Genomic DNA, 12,835 nt, shown 5'->3' on the forward strand with positions numbered 1-12,835 from the left:
TGTGTGCACTGCAGAGCTGGCAGCAGAGCAGGAGGGCAGCAGCGACAGCCCATCCCCAGCCCTGATTGTGCCACTGGTGAGCTCAGGATGCAGCACTTCACCCCCAGGCTCAGCTTCTCCATCCCAAATCCTCCTTTCTGTGCCACCTCCAGAAGGCAGCTCCGCTTTCCCTCCTGATTATTATTATTTTTTTGTGGCTAGGAGAGGCCATTGTGTTCGACCACTCTGACTTCCTGCATTAGGCAGGCCGTGAAGCTCCACGTGGCACTGAGCCTCATTATTAGCATTTATTACTGCGGAGGGAACGAGCACAGAAAGCACAGCTCCACGGGTGGGGAGCTTTTTAAAGCAATCACCTACGGCCACGCAACCTGTTATGAAAACTCTCTGCATAACCGAGCTGGATTTGTTACGTGACATGTGGGTAATTAGAGGGAAATCAACGTCTCTTGATGAGATGAGAGCCCACCGTGTTTGTTCTGGAAATGAGGGGTGTCAGTGGTGTTGCTGGGGGTGTTTCCCCGCCCTGGGGGCTGTGCAGGAGAGGATGAGGGTGGTAGCAACGCTGCCTGATTCCCAGGTAGGAAGCAGCAGTGCTAACACTGGCTGCTCAGAGGTAGATTTGCCCAATCATCCTCCATGCTCAGTGCTTTGATTCCAGTTTTCCTCTCCCTGCACCCCAACCCCACTGAGGTCCAGCCCAGGTAGGAGCTCTCTGGACACAAAGCAGCTGTTTGGTTTGGTTTGGGAGGAAGAGGAATAGAAGACCCCAAATAGTTGAGGACACAGTGAAGCTTTGGGCAGCTCGGAGTGGGGTTTAAGAGGTGATTAATGGGTGTGTGATGAGACAAACCCGAGGAGCAGAGCAGGAGGAGGGAGGGATTGAGCTTGGTGCAACGTAGGAGCTGCAGTCCATCTCCTCCCCATCCCTCCCTCCCCTCAAACAAGCACCTGGCTTAGCCTTAACTCTGCCCACCTCTCCTTCTCCCTCCCCATCACTACAGGACGGCTCCTGTCCCCATTCACCCTGCTGCACCCAAAGCCACCTGCTGACCCAGGTAAGACCTCCAGAACTTCTGCAAGCCAAACTGAGCTGCTAAAGGGTCTGGGTGAGGTTGGCATCTGGGTTCTCTTTCTCCCTTCTGCACAATGTGGGAGGATGAGAGAACTCAAGGAGCCAGCAGGGCAGGATGCAGCCCTAATGCTGTGCCCCAGGTGGCGGCATGGGGAGAAGGAGGGAAGAGACAAGAGGCTGGACTCATCGAGGCATTCACAGCCTGGCTTCCCTCCTCTCTGATTTTGTTTAAATTAAGCCATCTGCCCACATTAAATGGTAAATTATCTCAGCTGCTGCTTGTCTCCCTGTGGGGAAAGCAGCTAGAGGAAGGAGGAAAGGGGGGCAAAGGCTGCAGAGCTGCCTCTGGCTGGGACCTACGATGCTCTCATAGAGGTGCTGCCTCTGATGTATGCCAGAAGTCAGACCCAGGTAAACCAGATTCGCTCCTTTGTCCTTGGCACAGGGCTGAGGGCTGTCCCTGATCCACCTGATGATGAGCAGCGAGTCACAGCGGGAGTCAGCTCGTGTCCTTGGGCGTCCTCTGGGCACAGCACTCAGTGGAGCGGGGAGATGGGAGCCCATATGAATCTTCAGCTCAGAGCAACGAAGGAATCCAGTGTACCGGGACGGCAGCACCAGAGCTGCCATGAGGAATGGGCAAGGCAGGACCTGGGTTAGGTCAAGGGAGGCTTATGCCTGATTATTATTATTATTTTTTAATTATTATTATTATTTTGCAAGTGGCATCAGCAGAAAGATGGCTTGTCATCATGTTGACTGAGCAAGAGCCTTCTGGTCCTCTCTGAGCACTGGGGGGCTCTCTGGTGGATGTCTGTCCCCAGGGAGCCCCATGCCCTGTGCAGGGTCAGACCTGGTGTGCCTTTTCTCACTTGGTGTAACATCAGGTGAAGCTGTAGGGTCGCCTCTGCTCCCATCCCCAGATGCATTTCGGGGCACCTCACCTCGGCCTCTGGGCTGTGACGTGTGGGTGCTGATGGGCTCCCAAGAGGAGGCTCCTGGATCCATCCCACACTGAAATAGGGATGCAGCAGTCAGTGGAGCATCCCCAGGGCAGGGCGAGAAATGAGGCTTTGAAATCCTGGGATTAAAAGCAAGCTGTGCATTTTCCCCTGTCCACACCTCCTCTCTCCCACCTTCCAGCCATTATTTGTGAGTTATTTTCCAATCAGCAGGCTAATATTCACAGCAGCTTGAGTCTGAGGTGTGAGAAACAACAGCAGTGCCAAAGCTCTGAATGTGCAGCAGGCACCCAGGGTGGGATGGGTGGAATGCAGCAAGAGTGTCAGCAGCAGTTGTTGCATCTCCTTGGAGTGATGGTGACCTGATTGCTGGCAGCCTTTAGCCTTGGGCTCATTAAACACCAGCAACTTGGGTCTCATAAAGCTTTCTGGAGAGATCCGGAGGAAAATCTCAGCTCTGAGCATCCTTGGGCTGTGAGCTGTGTGCTCTTGTGTCCCTGCTTCTCCATCTGCCCTGTTGGATGGTTTGGAGGAGGCTGAATGGGAAACGCAGGCTGTATCCCAGCGGTGGAATGCAGGGGTCAGGATGGGGCTGTTCTGCTGGGGTGATGCAGATGTGGGTTAAATCCTGCTCTGGGCTGGGGGGGCTCTGGCGCCGTGTGCCTGCCATCATAAAGGCCAGCAGAGCTCAAGCAGGGGGGAAGTGCTGGATAAAAGGTAATGGTGGGTTGCAGGTGGGGGAATTCAGGTAGGAAGCAGTAGAAAACCACAGAGAGAGAACAGAGGAGAGGCAAAGAGATTTTTCCCTCTTCTTTCCTTCTGGAAGACAGCAGGAGATGCTTCACTTTTCCAGCAAAGCCACTGAAAGGATCCAGGCAAAAACCAAAGTGCCCAAAACAAAGCAGTTGGAGGCGAGGGGAGGGAGAAAGGGATGGGATGGATGGAGCTCAGAGCCCAGGAGCTAACGGCCTGTGAGCAGGATGGATGGCGAGGGTGGGGGGCAGAGCCTGAAGGGCAAATCCAACTGCAGCAAAGATGAATGAGGGCACTCAGGATGAGCACTGCAGCTTCCCAAAGGCACTGCAGGAGGATGGGGGCAGGAGACGGCCGCGGTGATGAAGGGGTTAAACAAACAAAGCGGTCTCTCGTCGTTTTCCAGCAAACATTTGGGCTTTCTGCTCCTTTGTGTGCCTCTCCTGGCAGTGTTTAGGTGCAATAAACCCACATGTGTGTGCGTGTGCAGTCAGTGCCCTTCCCTGAGGGCTGCCGGGGAAAATAACCTCCTCCATCTGCAGGGCCTCTGAGCCGCGGGATGGGTGATTATCCACAGGTGTCAGGCGGGGAAACTGAGATGCAAAGCAGTGGGATGGATTGGAGCAAGGTGGGAGGAGAGCCGGCAGCGGGGCTGCAAGCAGCGGGGCTGCAGTGTTTGCTTTGAGGGTCGCCTCGAACCATGAAGATCAGGGCAGAGTCTGGGCTGAACTGTGCTGAAGTCTCCCCTGGAGGCTGCTTTCAGCCCGGGTTCTCTGTGCTCTCCATCAGCTCTGCTCTTTTTTTGGATGGCTTCTTTTTTTTTCTGCACCCAGCCGGGCATCCGTCTGCAGACAGGAGAGATGAAAATGAGCTCTCATCTTCTGTGGAGGAGAAGTTCATGGAGAGAGATGGAGGAAAAGCGAAGGGAAATTAAGCAGAAATAGCTTCGGGGTCATTTAAAAATATCCCCACGGCTCCCTGAAATATAGACTGAGCAAGAATTCATGGTCCATGGCTGAGGGAGCTCCAGGCACCGAATGTACAGAACGGTCCTTGATGAAAACCCATGGGATGGGCTGGAAGGGAGAGGTTGTGGGGATGGAGGGGGCAGGTGAGGGCTGCAGGCAGCTCCCAGCCCCCCACCTCCCCATGCCCACCCGTGTGATGATGCAGTGGGGGATGAAGCTGCCATGGGGTGATGTTTAGGGGGTGCCAAGCACTGCGATGGCAGCAGCGTGGTGCTCCTTGCATCGTCCAGCCTGTTGGTTTTGAGATCCTGCTTTCCATCTTGCTGTGCTTCAGGAGTAAGGAGCCCCTCCTTGTTCCTAACAGCATCCTGGACTGAAGGAAGGCTAAAAAGACAGGTCTGGATCAGCCAAAGCCCATGAATTATTCACTGCTTCTCCGAGTTGCAGAGGATCCCATTATGAGGTGCAGAAGGGTCTCCTTCAGCAGCACAGCCTCACCCAGAGCTATCAGCTCAGAAACCCAAGAGCCGGAGGGATCTCAGCTCGCACCTTCCTTCCCCAGGGCCGGCGCTGCTCCCATAGCGAAGGCAGGCAGGCTTTGACTTTGGGGCTCTGCCTGAAGGTTGGTGGGTGTCTCCTTACAGACCCGATTATTGATTGTCTCCTGCCTGAATTCCCACCCTGTCCAGATTGTAACTGCTGCCCTCGAGATGACGGATGGAGCTGCCAGCCTCTGATTTATTTTAATTGCCATCTTCCCTTCCCGCTGGCAATGGAGAGGCACCGCGCTGGGGTGCTTGAGCTGGAGGCTCTGGGGGCATCTGGGTGTTATTATTATTATTATTTTGAGGTTGTCTGGGTTGGAGCATCCTCTTTTCCTGTCTGTCTGGTAAAGGAAAAAGTCCCTCTGAAAATACACGGTCCAGGCACATGGGGGCCATCTCCTCGGTCCCCATGTGAGGGTGCTGAGCTCTGCAAGCTGCTGATCAGCTCATCCCTTCGTGGCTGCTTGTGCAAAAGGCTGAGAAGCACCGTTTGCTGCAGGCTGCACCCTTGCTTCCCTCCCCACAGTGGGGAAAGGGCCTGAGATTGTGCTGGGAGCTGGGCTGGCTTTGCACAACATCTCTTAGCGTTGCCTCTCCCTCTCACAGCAAGCAGCACTCATCCTGCAAGCATGTCATGCTTGGAAATGACCACAGCTTGCAGCAGAGATGGAGGCCGCCCCTGTATGTCCCCTCTGTCCTTATCCAAGGAGAGTTCTCTGCCCAGGATCCCTTGCTGGGGCTGAGCCCTATATCAGACATTTGGGGACATTTTGGGGGCTATGTGAGGTTCCCTTGTCCGGAGCTGCCACCTGTTTGCAGGTCATGCAAGGCTGCTGCAGAGCTCACTCATCACATCATGGCGCAGCAGCGTGTCGCCGTGCAGTGACATGGCAAAGCATGGAGCAGAAATTCCAGTGCTTAAAGGCACCGGGCTGAAACTCGTCTGCTGAGCGTGAGGACTTTGCCATCCTTCCATAACGGGTACCCAAAATCTTCTGCCTCCATCCCAGTAGATACCACTGGATGGGGATGGGGAATGGCAGGAGGGATCCCTGATGGATCCTGGGCTGCAGTGCAGGATGTGGCTCTGCTCTGTGCTCCTCACGCTGCCTTAATTCTTTCCCCTCTTTGGGGCTTATTCTCCCCTTTCTATTCATCTCCGAATGCTTGGTGGAAAGTGAACAATTACTGTTCTAACGGCTCCGCGAATTCCTTCGTGACTTATCAAAGCCGAGAGGTATGGGCAGAGGAGGAAGGGCGATGAAACGCAGAGAGAAGCAAGAGGGAGCGATCTGCCCAGGGCTGGGATGGGGTACAGCGGAGTCGGATCCAGGTCCGGCAATTCCTGGGCTGTCGCTGCCCTCTGCCGGCTGCGGGGGCCGGGGAGCAGCGGGGTGCCGGGATGCTCACAGAGGATGCTGCCAGGTCCTTGCTGCTGTGCAGTTCGTGGGATTGGTGCTGAGCTGGGCTGGACGAATGGAGGTTGGCTTCGGCTGGGCAATTAGCTGATTGACTTCAGAGCGTGGGGAGGAGAGCAAAGGGAGGAAAGACGGGCGGTGGGGCGAGCTGTTCTCACTGAGCACGTTCAGGTGTGGAAGCACAGAGCCGACCTCAGACTCTGCTATTTGGGCTGCAGGACGCAGCCTGCTCCTCCTGGCTTTCCTCGAGGTGCCGTGAGCTGTCTCGTGGTTTGCTGCCAAGCCTCACCAGGAGCCCATGGGGTGGATGTTCTCCAGCTATTCCTTCTGCTGGCCAAGGCAGACAGCGTCACATGAATTGCAGTGAGTGTGTGGGGGAAGCTGAGGTCGAAGTGCACGCCTGCTCACTCTTGCACTGCAGAGAGGCTCCCAGGAGGGCTCTTGTGGCTTTGCCTAAGTGAAGCTAACACATTTCGACATCTCTAATGGCCAGCTGGGATGCGAGTGGATCTCCAGGAAGAATGGAGGCTCGTCTGGATGCAAACCTGCCAACGGGCCAACGCCTCCCCAGCGGAGATGCTCAGAAGCCATCAATGCAGGGGGCTCGGCACCCCTTTGCCTCTCCTCCTCTGAGACTATTTCTGCCCTGGCTTTGAGGAGAAGATGCTCATTTAAAGCCTAGAGAAGGGTTTCTGCAGAACACAGCATGTTTCACTGCTCCTGCAGCACCCAAGAGTCCCCCAGGATGAGTGTGGCTCTGCACAGGGACCCGGAGGGCCGACTCCCACTGACTCCAAATGTAATTAGACATCTACATCTAGGCCAGGGGCTCAAGGGCCATCTGGCACTTTAATTATTCATGCACGTAAGTAAACACAGACAGAGCGCTCGTTATCTAGCTTGGGCCTGGGGAGCCATTCCTGCTTATGCAGAATCATTTCTCATGGTCTGACACAGCATGCGCTTCTCCAGAGCTTACTTTGGGTGCTGCATTATCTTTCCCTACCCCCAAACTCCCCCCTTCCAAAGGTACCAGTGCCACCAAACCACCCATTACACAAATCCACGTCTGCCGTTGGCTGATGAAGGGGTGGATAAACTTCAGAGGAGAAGTCCCTGCTTGGAAGGAGCGGATCTGGAGGAGGGAAATGAGCTGAAGTGCCTGCCAGGAGAGCCGTCCCTCTGGCGATGCGGCCCAGTGCTCCCCCAAGGTGTCTTTTAAGCTGTGACTCATCAGCTGTGGAATTTTAATTTTTGTGTTTCGCTCCCAACCTGAGGACCTTGGCAGTTAGAAATCTCCAGCATTCGAAGCGTTTCTTCTCGAGGCCGTGGAGCTGTGCCACGTCCTACCAGATGTAGCCTCCAAGGTGAAGCTGCAATGTGGCAATAGAGGATTTCCCCCCCACGTTTCGATCTCACCTGGCCAAGGAGCGACTCCTCAGCCATGGGACACCCATGGAGGGCTGATGAAGGGGGTTAGGGTTATCTGTTCTAAACCAAAATGCTGGAGTTTTGTTTTCAACTCTGGAATGTTCTGCTCCCCAAAGCACGCTGTGGGTTGGATCTCCTTCCTGAAGCTCGGGGTGCAGAATCCTTCCTAGCAGCACAGGAGGCATACAGCAGCGGTGCTGACAGGGCAGTGATTTTCCTCTGGGGGAAAGAAGAGGCCAGGCTCTCTCCTCCTGTCGTGTCTCCCCAGGAGAGCAGCGATAGGAGCTCATTTTCCGAAGCCCAGCTTATTTCAAGCAATTCCCATCGCTCCTAGCCCTATATTTAGACACCAGCTATTTACCCACAGCTCAAACCCACTCAGTTTTGCGAGGCTCGCTGAACCGCGCCTGCCAGATGGAGGAGATGCGACAGGGCGACACAAACCCTAACGGGCTGCTATTAAAAACCCCGACTCACTTCTCCGTTGGACGCAAACGTCCAGGGGGAGTGATCCCGTTACTGCCCACCTCCCCGAGGAGACCAATCAAGATCAGAGCGCTCCTGACTGACGACCGCGTTAGCCAATTCGCGTGCTCCAAGTCGCATCCAATCAGATGCCTGGGGAGATTTTCTCGTCCAATGGTAAATGAAGAGCGGAGCGTGAGCAGCTGCCCGCGCTTCTTCAAGAGTGGCGTTGGCTTCAGCCAGTCAGAGCTGGGCAGGCCGGGTTAGCAGTGGCCAATGGAGAAAGGGGGCGGGTAAAGTGCTGCTCGCGAGAATTTGAGACGGACGACGGGAACCTGCGGACCAATGGAGAGCGGTGGGGCGGCAGGGCCGCGACAACTGGCAGGTGAGAGAGCCAATCGGAAGGAGGAGAGGATTTGGCCCAATGACCAATGAGTAAAGGAGGCCCCTCGCCGCCGAGCCGCTCCTAGTGACAGGAGAGCGCGACCAATCAGAAGGCCGCGCCCTTTCTAACTATCCAATGAGATAGCGGGGAGGGGCGGACGGGGGGCGGCTCTTCCCGGCGCGCGAGGCCGGCCCGTAGACGGACATCTCCCTGAGTCAATGGGAAGGAGCATCGAGAGGGCGGCCGGGCGGGCCTTCCGCCTGGCGGGAGAGAGAGGGTGGGGGCGAGGCGCCAAAAGGCCAATGGGCGCCCAGGGGGCGGGGCCGGCGGCCGCCGCGGCTTCCAAGATGGCGGCGGATGCGTGAGCGCGGCGGTCGGTCCGTCGGTGAGGCCGCCGGGGCGCTGGGCCGGGCGGGAGGCGGCCCCGCCGGCCGCCGCCATGAAAGGCAAGGAGCGCTCCCCGGCCAAAGCCAAGCGGTCGCGGGGCGGAGGGGGCGGCGAGGACTCGGCCTCCTCCTCCTCCTCTGCGCGCGGCGAGCGGAGCAGCAAGAAGCCGAGCGGTTCCGGCGGCGGTTCCAACGGCGGCAAAGCGGCGGCGGCGGCGGCTTCCAACGACAGCAACAGCGGCAGCGGCCGGCGCGGCCCGCACACGGACAAGGCCGCCCGCGCCGGCAGCCGGGAGTACGAGAGCGGGGCGGCGGCGGCGGCGGCGGGCGGCGGGGGCGGGCGGCACAGTTACGGCGGTAAAAGCGCGGAGCCGTCGCGGAGCGGCAGCGGCCGCGGAGCTGAGTCCAGAGCGGCGGTTGCAGCCCAGTCGTCCTCCTCGTCCGAGACGGGCGGCGGCGGGGAGTACAAGACGCTGAAGATCAGCGAGCTGGGCTCGGCTTTGAGCGACGAGGCGGTGGAGGACGGGCTGTTCCACGAATTCAAACGTTTCGGCGACGTGAGCGTTAAAATCAGCCGCCTCCCGCCCGGCACCGGCGCTGCTGATGAACGCGTGGCTTTTGTCAACTTCCGCCGGCCCGAGGATGCCCGAGCTGCCAAACACGCCCGCGGCCGCCTTGTGCTGTACGACCGCCCGCTGAAAATCGAGGCCGTCTACGTTGGGAGCAGCGGTGGGAGCAGCCGGAGGCGGAGCAGCCGTTCGCCGGCACTGCTGGATAAGGAATCTCCCTACGGAACGACCGCCGTGGGGCTGGCGGCGGCGGCGGCGGCTGTACGGCATCCTGCAGCCGGGGCGACGCAGCGGGCTTTGTCCCCCGCCGGCAGCGGTGGGGCTTTGGGTTATCGGGACTACAGGCTGCAGCAGCTCGCTTTGGGCCGCCTGCCGCCTCCGCCCCCTCTGCCCAGGGAGTTGGAGAGGGAGAGGGACTATGGGGGTTTTTATGAAGCGCGAGTGCGGCCGGCCTACGGGCTGGAACGGGTGGCCAGCGTGGCGGCTGCTGGGGGATTCCGTGGAGGAGGAGGCGGTGCTGGAGCTGCTGGCGAGGAGGAGATCAGCCCCGAGGATGACCAGAGGGCCAACCGCACGTTGTTCCTGGGCAACCTGGACATCACCGTGAGCGAGACAGATTTACGCCGAGCTTTTGACCGTTTTGGGGTCATTACTGAGGTGGACATCAAAAGGCCGGGGCGCGGGCAGACCAGCACTTATGGTTTTCTTAAATTTGAAAATCTGGACATGGCGCACCGGGCCAAGCTGGCCATGTCAGGAAAGGTGCTCTTGCGCAACCCTATCAAGATCGGGTATGGTAAAGCCACTCCAACTACCAGGCTCTGGGTGGGTGGTCTCGGGCCCTGGGTGCCCCTTGCCGCCCTGGCCAGGGAATTTGATCGTTTTGGCACCATTCGTACCATTGATTACCGCAAAGGTGATTCGTGGGCCTACATCCAGTACGAGAGCCTGGACGCGGCGCAGGCGGCGTGCACCCACATGCGTGGCTTTCCCTTGGGTGGGCCGGACCGCCGCCTCCGCGTAGACTTTGCGGATACCGAGCATCGGTACCAGCAGCCCTACCTGCAGCCCCTGCCTTTGCCACCTCCTGCTCATTACGAGCTCGTGGCAGAGGCGGCTGCTTTTGGGGCTCACCGGGGAGCCCCTCCCGATCCGCTTCGGGGGGCCCGGGACAGGACGCCACCGTTACTCTATAGAGATCGTGACAGAGACCTTTATCCCGAGACAGAGTGGGTGCCACCCCCACCCCCTGTACGGGACAGGAGTAACCGAGCAGCTGCCTACGACCCACTGGAAAGCCTAGAACGCCGTCGGGATGGTTGGTCCTTGGAGCGGGACCGAGGGGAGCGGGAGTTGGGCAGTAGTAGGGATCAGCCTAGGAAAAGGAGGCTGGCCGAGGACGGAGGCCGGCACTTGGACCGCTCTCCGGACAGCGAGCGCTCCTCTTCCTCTCGGAAGCGTCACTGCTTGACCACGACCACACCGCCAGACCGCAGCCCCGAGCTCGTCGGAGGGAGGGAGCGTTACAGCAGCGACCCGGAGCGCTCGTCGTCCCGCTTGCTCCTCTTGGAGCGGCCCTCTCCCATCCGGGAGTCGCGGAGGGGCAGCTTGGAGAGGGGGCAGAATGAAAAGCGTGACCGAAAGAATTCCGCTGAAAGGGAGCGGAAACATCGCACTTCTGCAGCAGCTGCTGCACAGGAGTGCAAAAGCCCGGCCAAAAAGGATGAACGTGCTGCAGAGGGAGGCGGTGGAGGCTCTCGCCTCAAACCTCCACCTCAGAAACAGCAGCAGGACGGAGCGTCGCAGGCTGGGGGAGCCCCCAAGCTGTGCTTGGCGTGGCAGGGGATGCTTCTGCTGAAGAACAGCAATTTCCCGTCCAATATGCATCTGCTTCAGGGGGACCTCGGAGTTGCCAGCAGTCTCCTTGTGGAGGGAGCGACTGGTGGGAAAGTAGCTCAGCTCAAGATCACCCAACGTCTTCGTCTGGACCAGCCCAAGCTGGACGAGGTGAACCGCCGCATCAAGGTGGCTGGTCCCAATGGCTATGCCATCCTTTTGGCCGTGCCTGGCACATCAGACAACCGCTCCGCAGCCGGGGCTGGCGAGGCCACCACCTCCACCCAGAGGCCGCTCAGGAATCTGGTCTCTTACCTAAAGCAAAAGCAGGCTGCTGGGGTGATCAGCCTCCCTGTGGGGGGCAACAAAGACAAGGAGAACAGCGGGGTCCTGCACGCCTTTCCGCCCTGCGACTTCTCCCAGCAGTTCCTGGACTCCACGGCCAAGGCGCTGGCCAAATCAGAGGACGACTATCTGGTCATGATCATCGTCCGTGGGGCATCCTAAGGCCCTCGTGTGCTCTGTACCCAACCCTGCCTACTCCTCCACACAGCCCCTCCAGCGTGTGCCAGGTGCTATGGGATACAGCCTTAGCCAGCCCCGTCGTTATTTTAAATTAGATCTTTGTAGGTGATTTTCCTTGCCCGTTTTTGTTGTTTTGTTGTTGTTTTTTTTTTTTTTTTTTTTTTTTTTTTTTTTTTTTTTTTTTTTTTCTGTTACTGCATTTTTCTATAAAGTTAGAAGCCAGAAAAGGTTGGTTAGCCATTAGAGTGAGTAGGATGTTTGGAGAATCCCTTATCCGTGGGGATAGCAGGGAGGCTCGGCCTGCTTCGATTTATGACAAAAAAAAGAAAAAGAAAAAAGAAAAAAAAAAAACAAAAACCCCACGGCAAAAGACTGGGGAGGGGGGGGGGAGGGGGGGGGGGGGAGGGAAGAACAAACTCCCATCTTCCTCGTTTCGATTCGTGTCCTTTTCTCATTTCATGTATTTTTAAAGCAAGTCGGACAGCTCGTCCTCTATTATAGAGTTCCGAACCGAAAAAGACCAGATTTAAAGCACTCAGTAGTTTGAATGGGGAAAAAAAAAACCAACCCACATCCCTGCTAAATGCAGCCTGGTGTCAGCTGTTGTTTTGAATCGTGGTTGTGCTGTGATGGCCTCAGGCCCACATCGTCCCCTTCCTCAGGAGCCTGAAGGGTTTCCCTTTGAGTCCTATGGCTCGAGGTCGATGTCCTTCAGGTGAGCAGCACCTGCTCTTGGGTTCACTGCAGAACATGAGTTTCCCTGATTGGGTGTTTGATTCATCCGGCCCCCACAGAATGCATGCACTGAAAAGTATGCTTTGTTTGGGTTGGTTTTCTGAAAGCAACAAAAACAAAACAGCAGGCGTATTTCTCCTCTTTCTCTCAGTTCTGTTGTATCCCATATATGCACTTTGGGTTTGTAGCAGTGACAATGTTTGGTAAATAGCTGAGGACTTTGTTACAAACCATGAATGTCTTGTGCTTACTCTGGTATGCAAGAAAACAAGGAGGTGCTTTAAGAATATATTGTGGTTTTTTGTTTTTACTGCCTTTCTCAAAGAGTTGCAGGTACAGTGGGGTCTGCTTCCACAGTGCAAACTCTGAGCAAGTGTGCTTCTCTCCAGAGATGGTTTTAATTCTGTGATAATTTAATTACCTAAAAGTTCTCGTTATCCTTTTACCTCTTTGTTAATAGCAAGGAACTGCTGTCTGCTAGGAGCTTTTCAGGTACAGTACAGTGGGCATTACATGAGGTTTATCAGGCATAAAGTGTTCTTAGCATCTTGGAGAAGCGCTCCAGGGTGCTGAGGTGGGAGGAAACAGTTTGCCTTGATTTTTCCAAAGAACTTTGCTCGTTTTCTCATTGGTTTTCCCCTCACTGGGCACTTTCCTCCAGCTGCCACACTTTGCTGATGCAGCACTGATGAGGGGGGAAAAGGCATCCGAACCCCCGTTGTTTCAGTTAACAGCTGGAGGGATGTTGTCTCTGGCTTCTGAGCTGAAGGGTGACTCTGACT

The 12,835-nt window shown here is 56.8% G+C and overlaps 1 protein-coding gene across 1 annotated transcript; it reads left to right on the forward strand.

Moving 5' to 3' along the window:
• The first annotated feature begins 8,441 nt into the window (after positions 1-8,441).
• On the forward strand, positions 8,442-11,688 carry RBM15 (RNA binding motif protein 15). Its single transcript, XM_042838511.1, has one exon. The coding sequence runs from the start codon at positions 8,442-8,444 to the stop codon at positions 11,298-11,300; it is 2,859 nt and encodes a 952-aa protein (XP_042694445.1). The 3' UTR covers positions 11,301-11,688.
• Positions 11,689-12,835: the final 1,147 nt, after the last annotated feature.

This window comes from Centrocercus urophasianus, unplaced genomic scaffold, assembly GCF_019232065.1.
Source record: "Centrocercus urophasianus isolate 14NV4802_14NV808 unplaced genomic scaffold, USGS_Curo_1.0 seq_820, whole genome shotgun sequence".
In the NCBI taxonomy this organism is placed as follows: Eukaryota; Metazoa; Chordata; class Aves; order Galliformes; family Phasianidae; genus Centrocercus; species Centrocercus urophasianus.